The sequence below is a fragment of the Ambystoma mexicanum genome, chromosome 4q, assembly GCF_040938575.1.
Source record: "Ambystoma mexicanum isolate Mex_15411 chromosome 4q, UKY_AmexF1_1, whole genome shotgun sequence".
Classification (NCBI taxonomy): Eukaryota; Metazoa; Chordata; class Amphibia; order Caudata; family Ambystomatidae; genus Ambystoma; species Ambystoma mexicanum.
In genome coordinates, this window is record NC_090928.1 from 1,069,792,237 (window position 1) to 1,069,807,479 (window position 15,243).

The 15,243-nt window shown below is 45.0% G+C and overlaps 1 protein-coding gene across 4 annotated transcripts in view; it reads right to left on the minus strand.

Moving 5' to 3' along the window:
- TP53BP2 (tumor protein p53 binding protein 2) overlaps positions 1-15,243 on the minus strand; it is a 642,763-nt gene that overhangs the window by 122,339 nt on the left and 505,181 nt on the right. For all 4 annotated transcript variants that reach the window (XM_069608638.1, XM_069608637.1, XM_069608636.1 and 1 more), the window contains exon 14: positions 1,563-1,700. In XM_069608638.1, coding sequence (XP_069464739.1) covers positions 1,563-1,700 — 138 coding nt within the window. The remainder of the gene's footprint in view (positions 1-1,562; positions 1,701-15,243) is intronic.

The following is a 15,243-nucleotide window of genomic DNA, read 5'->3' on the forward strand; positions in this document are numbered from 1 at the left end:
AAAACAAACTGTAATACTCCGCAGCTTCCACTAGATGTCGGCCTATGCACAGCATGTGATCTAAGCAGATTCCACAAGCCTCAGAAATATATATATATGGTTGTCATATATAATGTCGACGGGAAAAGGTTGTGGCAACATTATATAGGTGACCATTTATATAGGACAGGGGCAGCGGGGGTGTCCCCATCTCCCCATGAAAATAAAAAAGGGTTTGGGGGTTGCAGGGGTGTCCCCCGCATGTTCCATGTAAATGTCCCCACAAAAAACGGCCATTTTTTTGCGATTGTTTTGCATTGCAATATTTTTGAGGGGACATTATTACATGGAACCACCTTCCATGGGCGTCCTGCTGCCAGGTAGAGCCTGGGACCTGGGATTATTGGGTTGATTGTTAAATTGTCTATTGACCATAGTGGCTTCTGACACCTTTGCAAGTGTATGTCTAATAGATTGCTGGTCAGCAGCCATCTCTGAGCAGAGCACAAATAAGGGCTTGATTTTGGGGCAAAAAATAAGGTGATTAAGTGGAGTTTTAGAGCATCTGCTTGGATATTAGCAGGCCTGATTGGGGGGAGGGGGGAGTGTCTGAGATCTCGGGGATGTCACCAGGGCCGTAAAATCACCATCTGTATAGGGAGACTCCTCGCTTGAATTCGTGGCCACCGTATTGGGTTTCAATACTCTACTAGGACCAATTGCCAGTGCAGGGGATTGCTATGACAGAGGCTGTGGCAGAGGTCATGGAGTTCTGCCTTAGGTTCTCACACATACGAAGAAGAGATCCATTGTTATCAATTGATGGCAAGCTGTGATCTAGGTTATCTAGGTTATTCTCAATGGGAGCAGCTGTGGTCCCTTCAGTCACACCATCTATCTCACCTGGCATTCCTGCAAGGGGAAAAGCACTAAGCGGATTTGATGGATAGAATAAAGAGGGCAAGGCCAATTAATTCATAGAGGAATCTTCAAAATAGCCTGTGATCCTCTTTTTAGCTCTCTTTGACCAGAGGGCTGATGTCTTGCCTCTGGATTTGAGAAGAGACCCGAGACGCTTCCCCACCTGGGTGCCTTCACTTCGTAGACCCTGCCTCTGTAGCTTTTTCATTATTACAATAAAGCCAGAGGGCAAAAGGCAGGTGGCAGATGACTGTAGACTGGGGGTTGTAGGCTGAAAGGGCTATACATTGCTATTAATTGCAGTATGGTAACAGTAGCTTTTGTTGCAGCTACGAATAGGACTATGGGTGCTTTGGGTTATAGGCTACTAGAGTTATGCAGACTCATCCACTAGTGCCACCGCTCATTGCTTTAATTTTAAGATAGAATGGGGGAGAAGGGAGTCAAGTGAAATAATACTGGATGCAAATCTATGTATTGGAGCAGATGTAAACCTTTTTAATCATCAATGGAATTAATCATCCATACCCTGGGTAGGAGATGTAGGACATTCCTCCCCCGCCCCCCAATGTCACCCCTCTTTACAGGGTGTCCTTGAACACTGCTAAACTTCAATACAAGCAAAACCAATGTTGTCCATAACAGTTGGATAGTTTAAATACCTCATAGATGATTCTTTGTACAAGGTCATATTCTCCTTCTAAAGATGAATCCAAGAGCAAAGCCAGTGGGTTGAATTTCACTCTCATTCCATGGGCAATCCGCTCAGAACCATTTTTACGCAGGTTCGTTCTCTTACCCTAGTAGAAAGTAGAACACTTTTAGTATACAATGTGAACAACAACAATACTAACCAAACAAAGGAAAACCGCTGATGCACATAAGAGTCTAATGCTCCATTCCATTTGCTAAAATGTATTTCATTTGCCAATGTTCTAGCTAAGTTATGTTTCATGTGTTTGGGGAATTTAAATAAAACGCTCATGACCTTACACACTTTTTCCAGTAACAAAAACAAGAAAAACAATAGTTCGCATGAATACCTGCCAGACACCTCAAGATCAAGCAGAACCCATTACAAGTCACTAGACTGCGTTGTGAGGGGTATGACAATTGTTGGAATGCAATTTATAAAGTGCAAAGCTAGCCAAGAAGCACCAGTGTGCTGTACAAGTGGGACACACCCATGGAAAAAGGGATCTGGTGCAGGATAGCTGTTAGGAAAGATTTCTCCTAAGGCAACTTTACCTGACATATTATATGGACTCCCAAACTTCTTGCTTTTGTTTTTTAACCTGTCCTGACTTTTTACAGGGAAGAGAAGCCTTCTCGATTGAAATGAGTATGTGTGTTCAATAATAATTTTCACCTTCCTCATATAAATCAAAACTTTGTCTCAAATGGGACAAGTCTGCACATTCCAAAAGTTATCTTTGGCTCCCCCGCACTGGGTCTCCCGTTCTCACTGTTACCGGTGTTACTTTGAGTTAACATTACTGGGATTTCTGGTAGGCCGGGACACTTTGCCAGATGTCAAGTTGGCTTCACGCTCCTTCACTCGGCTCAATATATTAATGTGTGTCTGATTCACTACTCATTGTTTGCTGGAAAGTAGCTCCAGAAAGTTTTGAAGTAATGAGTATCCTTGATTGGATGGCCACAACATTTTTGAATGGTGCAGTGCACCAGACTGCAAGCCGGATGTGCCTCCCGCTCGCAAAAATTAAGAATAGGGGTATCTGCACCATTCCTTTAGTCAATCACTGAGATTCATCATGAAGCAGCTGGGGAAGACTGACTAGAGGAAGATTAAAGAAGCTATGCTGAGGCATCTCTACTGAACCTTTGACCAACAGCAAAGTACTACTGCTCTGTGCAACTGCAGCTTTTCACATGACCAGAGAGAATACCAGTCCTCCCTTGGGCACAGTTGGGTTACGTCCTCACAGGAGTTTCATTTGATGGCCCGTGTTGGCTCCTGGGAGGCTCACCACATGCCTGGAACCACAAACCTCCTGCAGAAGTCTGGCAGTAGGTAGAGTCTGCAACCCATGACTGCCCATAACAACATGGTGGGCACGCCCATGACGCTTTGGCCACTGAGACTGCAATGCCAGTAACCAGTTACCGAAGTAACCGCACCATATTCCAGTATTTGATTCATTCTTCACTCACACCAGGTCATTCAGGGTCCTCAAGTTGTCCTTGGTGAGCGGTCTGGGGGGATAAATCCTGCACCACCTTTGATAAACCACTATTCTGCCAGCTTCTTTAAAGTGAACTGCAAGGCTTTCCTCTGGCCTTTATTGCAATGATGATTTATTTATTTATTTATTAAATTTATATAGCGCGCAGGCAGCCCAGGGGCATTGTGGCACTGTTACTTGCAAGGAAGACTTAGTTACAATGTGAGCAGGTTGTGCCTTGGGTTACAGTAAGGCAGTGACCTGTGATCAGATATATCAGATATATCACATAATACATCATACAATACAATACAATTATGAGGGCTAGGCCATGTAATTGTTAGATGAACAGGGTCGTTTTCAGGGTTTTCCGAAAGGCGGTCAGTGATATTAGTCAACAGGAAATCACTGGGCGCAAGCTAGACATGACAGACCTGTGCAGCAAAAACCTTGACAGCTCCACTACACAATGACCACTGAACTTAGTTAGACAATGACCACTGAACCTAGTGATGACTTTATTCTACTGTACAACATTGGGAATAGACTTCCAGACAGCATCTAGACTGGGATTGAGAACCTCCAATGAAAACTTTCTTGATGGCATCTGCCTCCAAAGTCAGGAAGATTCGATACAAATGGATTCAAATTAATCTGGGACCTCGATTATGGAAAGCTCTATGAATAATACAAGGAATATGAAATTTAAAATGCTTCTCCTCCGGTAGACCTAGAAAGATGACAAAGCCAGAGCAGGTCAGGTTTGTTCAGGGAGTCTTGGATAAACAATCAGCCAAGGTATGCAACCTTTGCAGTCTACTGGAACACAGTTCTGGAATAACCCGCTCCCCCATTCCATTAAAGGGATCGAAATTAGGATTCATTAAGCAGGAGCTTTATTCAGCTCAGGATGTCAGCCATCACCACGTAGGCAGGAACCACAGCATGGGAATCAGGAGATGCAACTTTCACTTTTTGCCCATTGTGTTTAAATGGGCATTACATGTGTTCTAATTCTTCTTTATTAGCATTCTCAAATATTAATGTCACATACACATGTTTGCAAGGCGCTAGTTGGGATAAGAAGCCAAAAGTAGCTCCTGGTAGCTGTTTGTTTCAAGCTAACACGACTCTAACCAAAAAAGTGATGGGTGGAAAGTTTTGAATTAATTTGAACCACTAGCACTGCTCTGGGAAGCCTTCCACAACTGTTTTTTTACCCGTCTGCACCATTGCAAAAGTGGTCCAGCTAAATGCAAATCAGTCGGGTACTGCCACAACTAGGCCAGGTCCCCTCTGCATGGAAAGATAAGCAACCCCAGACATGTTTCAGTCTCTCCTTGACTCGAAGCAGGAGCTAAATAGCTCCCAGCAATTTCGAACCCTGCATTACCACATGATTAGTGCTGCGGTCAACTGCACTTTGTGGAAAAAGGAGGAACAAGAAAATCCTTTAAATAACCTTTTAAAAAGTAGAGACCGGTCTACACTGCACGTGACAAAACCTTGTCCCTGTTTTTTCACTTTTTCCAAGGGTTGTGAGCATACACCCAGGATGATGAACCAAAGAGTTTTTTTTTTTTTTTTATAAAGAGTTGTGCCATACCACCACAATCCTGTTGGATTTTGCCTGAGCCACCTCCGCACTATTCATTAAAAGATGGCACAGAGGGACTCTCCAAAATGTGCACGATATAGAGCTTCTTATGGGTTTAGATGCAAAATAATTCACATGTCATCCACATAGTTGTAAAACTCTAATACAAAAAGGTATAGTGAGATCCTTTTCGCAATATACAATCCACTGAATGATAAAAAAAATCCCCTTTGGTTATTAATTCCTGCATCTTGGAAGCATTTGTGCCAAAAGACCCAAGTTTGAAAAGTGCAACAAACATTATCAACAAATGATTGATCATCTTTTACCATAAGAACATAAGAAAGTAGGCCAAAACAGGTGTCCTAGTGCCATTTTGAAAAGCTCTCGACACAAACAAGGCACCAGATGGACACATCACTAATGTTGACCAATTTAGCAACAAAATGAGGAAATGTAAAATTTTTCAAAAGTGCTTTCAAAAGAGTCACAGTGCAACATAACATTTTACATTCATAAATCCACCCAAAATGACCTGTTCACTGACCTGTGATGCCCTACCACTATCAGAACCTGACTGCTGCAGAAGTGAGAAGTGGATTGCATGTAAATTTACCACTATGACCAAGTTATTCCATCATAATGACAAAGTGGAATCTCACTGGTCATAACAATTTTGACTCTTTTACATCATCACATGGCTGTGTGGACTCTTACTTGAGCAGACCAGCAGATGAGTACACATCAGAAACAATGAAACAAACTCAACAGCAATCAAGATTGAGCCCATCATAAAAACCTACAACCAAACTTTGACAATATATGCAGATGTCAACAGTTGGTCAAGAATAGTTGATTTATAAAACACATTTAAAAATGAATGCTGGTGCCAAATTTAAAATTCTATTTGGGGGGTTTTAGGGAGAATTGTCATTTCTGTGCTAATTCCCTTCTACCTTAGAGACCCCAGCTCTTTTAGTGGACTTAAGGACTTAATTTTTATCCTGGAAAGAGAGACCCTTTTCTCACTCTCTCAAGTGGTTTTCTCTGATTTGAACTCTAGGCAGCATCTTTTTGTATAGCGACACCCAGCACCCTCTGTGCAGTGTCACAGAGAAGTCCTTTGGATTTCTCAAAGGTTTAAATACCTTCTCTTGGATAAACTACTGTCTCCAAGAGTAGTAAAGTGAAATTGCCTTTAGTTAACCTTTCCTCTTTGTAGACCCAGCACACACCATCTTATGTGGAGTGCTGGGGGCGGGGGTTACTTAGTACCCCTTTCTCTACCTTCTCATTTAACATTTTTTTATGTTACCCTTACTACAATTAATGGCTGGTGGCAGTGGTTTACTTCTACAATTGTGCGTTTTTACCGCAGGCTATCCTCAGCTGCAGTATTGCATCCATGGGTGTCCATTTTGTGAAAATGGCCCCAGTCTTCCTTTTTCGCCATTTCTTGTTTGTAATGTCCTTCTTGAGATTTACTCTGCGTGCCAAACCAGGTTTGGCGCCTTTGTTTTGTCTGGTGGGATTCACTGATGAAGCCCGCCTCTGGCTCCAGCGTGTCTGGCAGGGCAGGAAGCGAGGGAGGTTCCAGAAACTCCCTGTGCTTTCTCTCCTTGGTTACAGGAATGCACCCAAAGGTGATTGGCTGGCTGGCTGTCTCCCCGACTTATTGACAGACAGATCAATACAAAGTCAGAGGGTAAGAAGATTCTACAGGGAGCCAGGACAGCCAATGTCAGTTGAGCAAAGTCTAGGAAAGCTGAAGCACTTCTTGAAGATAGCACAAATGTCTTGCACAATGTTAAAGAGAGTTTTGTAGCAAAATAATTACTGTTGCACCACAAGCTGGGAGGTTTGTGAGAAGCAAAGATGCAAGCAACTCTGCATAAGTCAGCAAATGCAAGTCTCCAGTGAGAGCAAGCAAACTACTCACAACCAGAGGTAAGTACCCCTAGTTACACAGTACCTCGAGTCTGAAGAAAGGGAAAGAGATCCAGCTGGCGTCTGTTCCTGTTGTAGTCCTGCAGATCCTGTTGTTCCTGGGCCTCTGGTCTGGGGACTCCTGCACCACGGTTTGAAGGTTGGCGGCAGCGGGCACAATTCAGATCAGCGGCACTTCGCGGTTTCAGCTACTCGCAAATAGCACCACCGTGGTTCTTGGACACCTTATGGGCACCCCTTGCTTCTGGGGTCCAGCACTCTGTTGAGGTGGCTTAGGCAGTCCTGCTTCGAGGGAGTCCGGAGGATCTTCCTGGAGCTCGGGTCCGGCTTACAAACGATGCACTCTAGTCTGGTGTTCCTGTCCCCTGCAACTCAGCAGCAGCAAAGAAGTACAGCCAGCACGTAGAGGGGTTCCAGTCAAGTTCGTCTTGGCGTCAAGTTGGTCATACCAATCCAAGGGAAGAAGTCGGCTGTACCGGCGTCTCTAGTCGATTTGAAATATCGAGTTTCAGCCCTGCAGCAGGGCTTCACCAGGCAAACCAACGGTCCAGGAGGGGGCAGCAAGCTTCTCTTCCAGTTTCTTCTTCGGTTCTTTCATCCAGTGGTCGACTCTTCATTCCTTGCAAAAGAACTCGCCTTTTATGCAAATTTCTCCCATTCATTCGCAGCCTAGCTGTCACTTACACAGCAGGGTGGTTGTCCTCCAAAGACAGCCCTTCAGCCAATCACCCTTTGGTGCATTCCTGTAACCAAGGAGACTAGGCACAGCAAGTTTCGGGCACCTCCCTCGCTTCCTGCCCTGCTAGACACACTGGAGCCAGAGGCGGGCTTCACACGTGAATCCTGCCAAAGACAAAACGAACAGAGGGACCAATCCTGGTTTGGCGCGCAGAGTAAATCTCAAGAAGGACCTTTCTAACAAGAAATGGCAAACAAAAGACGACCAGGGCCGTTTTGACAAAATGGGCACCTATGGGTGCTCTACTGCAGCTGCAATTGCAGCCTGCGGTAGAAACACACAATGGTAGGAAAAAAAAAAACACTGCCAACCGCCATTAATTATAAAAAATGGTAACATACAAATGTTACATGAGAAACTAGGCAAAGGGGATACTAAGTAACCCCTCCAGCACCCTAACACTTCTAAGATAGTGTGTGCTGGGTCTTGAAAGTTACAAATGAAAGTAAAGTCAATTTCACTTCACTGCTCTTGGAAACATTAGTTTAACCAAGAGAAGGTATTTAAAATTTGGGGAAATCTGGAAGACTTCCATGTGCCACTGCACTGAAGGTACTGTGTGTCACAACGTAAAACGATTATGCCTATGGAGTTTGTCAGACTCCAAAATCAAAAGAAACAGAGTTCAAATCACAGAAAAATACATGAGCGTGGGAAAAGAATTGGCACATTTCTGAGAATTCTCCCTAACAGAGATGCTGGAAGGAACCAGTGATTCTGTTCAAAGTAGCTGGGGACCCCCACATACCGACTAGCGTGTCAACACATGTTTGAATGGTACGAGATTGCTTATGCAGAAAATACCCAAAGTTTGTTTGAATGCAGTCAAGGCAAAGGACAAAGGCAAACCCCAATCAAGTACAGATGCATGAGATGCCAGTGTGGAGGAGATGTTTGAGCAAATGTTACCATAGCTACATATACCAAGCACCTCATAGTATATGCAACTGTGGTATAAACACAAAACTGTGAAACGCATAAGAAGTCCTGGCAGGCGAGAAAACCAAGCAGATAAAATTGTATAAAGATTCCTAGCAGAGGAGTGTACCAGGCAATCTGCAAAGTTACATGAAATACTACAAAAAGATTATTACTGAATCTATTGCTTAAAAAAGAACTTTGTGAGTCCATTGAAGACCCCAAAGGGACTGTTGGCCAAAGAGACAATTTGGCCATCCTATTTTGGGAATCCTGGGGAAGGGGACCACCCTCTGGATCCAAGGGTCTTTACCTTGGAGAACATTTTCATTGGAGTCATTCTTATACTTTTGGTTTTGAACACTTTTTGCCAAAAGATTGCAGCTCACTCACTGTCAAATACATTTCTGTTACACAGAAGCTTTATACCTCAATATACATCTGCTATGACATCATCGTACGTGGCAAACAATAAAACCTATCAGGCAGCAGGATTGGTTAAGGGACACATATCTATACTTTGTTTAGGTGTTTGTAACAACTGGCTGCGCCTTATCTGGTAGGTATGCCTTGAACTACCTCCAAATAAGTATAATACAGATTAATTTTATTTATGCATTTTAATTTTTGATCGCCAAATAACAGCAGCAGATTGGCTTCTGTAACAATGTATGGTCCAGCACTACATAGGCCCTCATGATTGGTTATGGACTCTCTCAACCTTGGACATTCAGCTCTTTAGCAGCACGTAAGCAAAACAAAACCCAGGGCGAGGAACATCAGACCACTACCCACTTGGCCGATTAGCCTACCATCTTTCATCAGTTTGGCCCTAAGCCAAAGCTGCTTCTTTGTAGTTGGCCTTGGTGACTCTTCTCTTCCTCAGGACTATTAAGGGAGTGAAGATACATCAATATCTTCATCTTGGGCTTAATGAATAGGCCTCGTTTTCCAGTCTTGCACCACGTGTGAGGAGACCACGATTATGTCCATTCTGACCTTAAATTTAGTGCCATTTGGTTCAATTATACTGGGCGCTATTAGTCTTCTTGGCCTCTGGAGACTTGGTTGCTCTGTCCTGCATATGCTTTCTGCATCTTGGTTTGTTCAATACTTGGCACTTGCAAATGCTCACTCCTTTACCCACTCTAAGAGAAATATGTGTACGTATGTAGCTTATCCTCTTCGATGACTCTTGTGCCTTGCAATTATTTCTTGATGTGACATCCTTGATCCCAAGCCAAAGAGATATTCCTTGTTATTTCCACAAAACTGTTTTCCAGCAACTGTCCGCTTCTGCAGCCTCGATCTCTCTCCTTCAGGCTTCTTGCTTATTATTTATACAGTCGATGTTGGGGAGAATTCTGAGAAATGTGCTAATTCCTCTCTACCTTAGAGACCCCCAGCACTTTTGCTGGTCTCTAGGACTTTTAAATTTTGAACCTGGAGAGAGCGAGACCTTTTTCCCACTCTCTGCTGGATTTTACTGTGATTTTAAACTCGGTTTCTTTTGGTTCTGGAGCCTGACAAACTCCAAAGGCATCAGCTTTTTACACTGACACATAGCACCTTCAGTGCAGTGGGACAGGGAAGTATTACAGATTTCCCCAAGGTTTAAATAACTTCTCTTGGATAAACTACAGTTTCCAAGAGCAGCAAAGTGAAATTGACTTTACGGGCGTTCGAGCATCCAGAGGCACACAAACTGCTCTTCTGAACACCTGTGAAGATCTGCTCTCAAACCTTGACTCCAACTATCCCTCATACTTCTCTCCTCTGCTTTCAATATGGTAAACCACAACATCCTGATCTCCCGTCTCTGTGAGACCCTGGGCATCACTGATCAGGCCCCTGGCGTGGCTAGCATCCCTTCTCTCTAACCGTCCTTCCCAAGTAGAACTCGGTTCCTAGCTCTCCGCCATCATTCTCTCTACTTGTGGTGTCCCCAGGGAACAAATCTATCACCCTGGTTTTTCAATACCTACATGGACCCTTTGGCCCACATGATCTCTGCCTTCACAACCAACTTCCAGTGTTATGCGGATGACACAGCTCTCCTTCAGGCTACCCTCGGCCTCTTCCTCCTCCTCACTCATACTGGACTGTGTCTGTAATTCCATGCCAGTAAGACAGATCGTCCTCATTGGGACCCCTGCTCCCATTTTCCCACTTTCACCACGCTTGGTCCTGCACCCTCACCCACTAGTAAGGCAAAAAATCTGGGGGTAATCGTCGACTCTACTCTCTCCCTCTCATCTCACATCTCGGACATGTCCAGAAAGTCCCACTACCAGCTACACCTCAGAGGTATTCTACCTTTTCTCACCTTCCCCCAGGGGCTCGCTGTCCCTCCGAGCCCTGGTTCTTCAGACTGGAAAAATGCAAGTCTCTTTCTTAATCTTCCTACCTCTAATCTCTGACCTCTTCAACTTATCCAGAACAGAACCGCAAGACTTATCCTTGGCCTCAAGCACAGGGCCCACATCTCTCCAGCGCTGAAATCCCTCCACTGGCTCCCCGTGGCTGCAAGCATCAAGTTCAAGTCCCTCTGTGTAGTCCACAAGGCTTGCTGGGGCCACTACTACCTACAAAGCTCTCTTCCTAAATACTCTCCCTTCAGAGCCCTACGCTCGGCCTCCTCAAACTCTCTGCATGTGTGCCATTTTTTCCCAACAGATTTGGGGGCAGATCCTTATTTGCAGGTGCCTCCCTCTGGAACAGCCTACCTGACACTCTCCGTCTTGAGCCAGACCTCCTTAATATCCAGAAACTCCTCAACATTCCTCTTCTCTTCCTCTTTCTCTCTCCCTTACTAACCTCCTCTTCTCTCCCGCTTCCCTCCCTCGTTCTCTTCCCCAATCTGCTCAGTTAGCTGACTGGTCGGCTGGAGCACTTTTAGAGCCGCACAGGTCCCAGGCTCCCCTGCCAGTCCTGCACTTGCCTCCAGGACTCTGCACTCTGCCTTGCATTACTGCACTCTGAAAACCCACCCACTCTGCACTTAACCCTGGCCCCTGCTAGACTGGGCGCACTTGTCCCCCCCTCCCTTGCATTTCTGCCTGTGCACTTGAACAACCTTGAATGTACTACGCTTAGCGTGTTTGTCTTTCCTGTCGACCTCCATCTACCCTCCCTAGCTGGGTATGCCTGCATGCATGGGTGCTTTGATGACCAACTCCCTTATTGTTCCATGTACTTGTACTGTTATGATATGGCAGTTATTTTTCACATTATGATCTGTTTCAAGGACTTCCTCCCCTCCCTCCTTGAAGCGCTTTGAAACACATTGTGTATAGGCGCTATACAAAATAAACAATTTAAAAAAAACTTATCTCGTATGTTCTGCTCCCGCTGCCCACCAAACCCACTTTTTCCCCCCACTCTTTGTCATGCACTTCTACTAGTAGAAATGTCCCGACCTAGTATGCTAGTTATTGCGGTTAGATCATTCGGAATCTTCATGGCCTAAGAATGACGATAATAGCCCCTTGTTCCCTTCCCGCTTTGAAGAACTTCACTTGTGTATAAGCGCTTTCCAAATAAACAATTACAATTACTGGCCACAGTCTTGGGCCACCAGTTCGTCCTAGGAACACTTGTACAAACGCCAGAAAATCCTTAGAAGGTGGCTAGGGCCATAAAACAAAAAGGCCCCTATGGGCGGTACTGTAAGGTACTTGGCACATAGATAAAAAGTTACCAAGAAATGTCAACATAGTTGATGACTAAGGGGGGACTAAGGGACAACATAGTTTCCCAGTACTGACAGGACGTGTCAGTTTCCCCATAACAAGTGAGCGAAAGAGGCTGAAGGCTGTGCTCCACTGGAAAAAGTCAGGTTAGGTGAGCCAAACAAAAGCAAAATGTTTGGGGGGTGGGGTGGGGGGGGGGGGTTCAGATATGGAGGGGAAAATAGCACCCAAGGGAAATCTTTATTAACAGCAAATGGCCATGTGAACGGGTATGGTTAACGGTTTCGGCGTAGTTCTTGGACTGCCCGGTCCACCCACAACAACCCAATTTCTGTCCATCCGTTGGGCTGACTCTCGGCCGACTGCTATGATGCTTTCCAAGCATCTTACAGACAATGTACTTATGGTTAACCAGGATGCTCTGCCACTTCTCATCTTGTTCGGCTTGACTCTTACCAACCAAGTTTCATCTGTAAAATGTTTGGTGTGCTGCCTCCATGTGGGACGTCTGTTCCCTTCTTCGTTTCTGTTATATCCACAGCTAACACCCCGTCGGCCTGTGAGACGTTCTTGTGCGTTCCCTTGAACCACACCCTCTACGTCTCTTGCTTGTTCTTCTCGAGCCTGCCTCTGGTTTTTCTCTTTTTCTTCCTCACTCTCCATTATTCTCTCTGGTTCCGCTACTCTCACTGGTACTCTCCTCAGTACCCTTAACGCCTTAATTTGTTTGACGCCCTGATATAGTAAGGCCTGCCCTGACAAAACGTCCCTTCCATTGATTTCTGCTGTTCAGATAGTTTTCCCGGTCGATTGCATTGCTCTCGGGTGCTTCTTTGTCTTAGTACCTAAAATATCAGGATGGTGTGATGTTTCACAGCAACACATGGTTTTGGACATGAGTTTAGACCCATAAGGTTCAGGTACTATAGTCAGCCTACCGGGTAGGGGGTTTAAAGGGGCTATACCTCCCAATTGCGTCCTTATCCCCAGGAGCAGAGTGTCTTTCCATAAGATCCTCGCGCATGTTAGCACCCCTAGGCGGACTTTTGGTTAGTATCCGCACCTCCCTAGCCTCATTGACAGGAGTTCTCCCCTGGGGAGAAGTAACTCCATCTGAAGGATCCTCACAGCTGCCCAACCTCCCCCCGATGTGGGGCCGCCCAACCTCCCCCCGATGTGGGGCCGCCCAACCTCCCCCCGATGTGGGGCCGCCCAACCTCCCCCCGATGTGGGGCCGCCCAACCTCCCCCCGATGTGGGGCCGCCCAAACTCCCCCCGATGTGGGGCCGCCCAAACTCCCCGTGACGTGGCTTTGCCCAAACTCCTCCTGATGTCTTCTCTCCCACCTCTCTCAACTCTCCCGCCAACATCCTTCCTCTATCCCCAACCCACACCAAACTCCCTGTGCCTGCTCCTACTCCAAATGCCCATACTAACTGACTGGACTGATCTTAAACAGACCCATGACCCCTAACATTGCGTTTGGATTTCTGTGACTTGTGTGAACCTGTGGGTGTGAATTAGAGGTTGCAAGCGCCTGTACTAAATTGACTTATGTGCATTTTCTTTGGTACTTTGAACCTAGAGCAAGCTTTTAAGAGGCTGATCCGCCATATTGGATTTTACTTTTATTAATGGGCAATGCTGCTGATCCAGGCAGTCATAGGTGCTCCTTTTGTTTGCAAGTGGCCTGGGCTAACACGCCACAGAAGTGTCAACTGATGGTGAGCAAAGTAAAAACACTTTTGAATGTGGGTTGTCTTCTTGTGGGAGCTCTCTGTGCTTGCGCTATAGGGCAACAAACCCTGTGTGTTTCTGAAGCACCCCTGCTGTGTGATTGTTTAAGTAAAGTGTTGCATCCCTTCGAAGTCTGAGCGGAGTGATTGCTAAAAGGAAATGTCTAATGCCTGATTGGGTGTTCACTACCAGCATAGAAGGAATGTGCATAGAAGGAATGTAATACCTTTGCAACATTGTTTCCTTTGAACACAGAGGGTAGTTTCCTTTTATTGACATTCTTTACAAATACCTCTGTTCCAGAAACACATAAGGTACTTCTCTTTGGAAATAGGGAGAGCAATGCCTTAGCGATTCCAAAATGTCCCATCTCCAGAGTTGTAGGGCTAGTTCCCTTAAAGTAACAGTGTCCATCAATAGCCTAATTTAATGGTCATTTGCCTGAGAGTAAGGACTAGGTGCAGATGACCAGGGGCTCTTGGGGAGACATGGAGCCCCCTTTCTTTGTCAACGTCTTAAATGTCCTAGGAGGTGGCAGGAGACATCTTATAACGTCTCCTCTTCTCTCTGCCGTTTTTTTAGGCTTGCAGGGAGAAGCTGGATTGTTTCGGGCCTCTATGTTATCCCCTTAAAGGATCAAAGGCAACAGCAGCTGCAAGGTAACACTTTATACCTGCTAAAATGAACACAGATTAGGGGTGCAACAAAACCAGAAACCAAACGTTAGGTGGGATTTCTCTTTTGGCAACTTTCCTCCATGATGGACCCCTAATCATTTTGCTTTGTTATTTGTACTGGTTCTGACTTTGAGGGATAGTAAAGCGTTCAGTTTCACTCCCCAGGCCTTTTGCTCATTGTGGAAACTGATCAGTCCTTCAGACTATCAGTACTAGGAAATTACGTTTCTCTTTTAACTTTTACACTTCTGTACCGTTTTAACATTGCACACAGCAATGCAGTGCAGTGCAATGGGAATACATTTGTATCGTCCTAGCTTTTTACACTTTAGATTTTTTGCTAAAATGTGCTTAAAGACAAAATTGAGACAGCAATTATAATTGTAACATTTTTGTGTTATTCCTAGTGTGCACATTCGCGCTAACCGCATATGGCTAATAAACATGACGAGTGCCCTAAAATGGCCACGCCATGAGATTTTTCGCTTGTTCTTTGAAAATATTGTTGTTTGCCCATTTTCCTGCTGTGCCAAGTGTTAGAGGATTTTTCCAAAAGTCCACTGTGAAGTAGACTTTACAAAACTATCCCAATGGTTTGCAGATCCCCAACTCTTAGTATCAGTCCGTACTACTCATGGAACCCAGGTAGAGTGGCAGAGCAGTCAGGCTTATGATAGGAAGATGTGAGCTGTAGGTAAGTACACTGAACCTAGTTAGTAATGTAATGCAATGCAACCCTAGCTCAAGGCAGTTCGGAGAGGTCTCAAAGTCCTGACAAGCAGCAGAACGACGAAAACTCCTGTGAATTCATAGAACCACTCAATAAATGTAATTAAACCACAAGTTACTT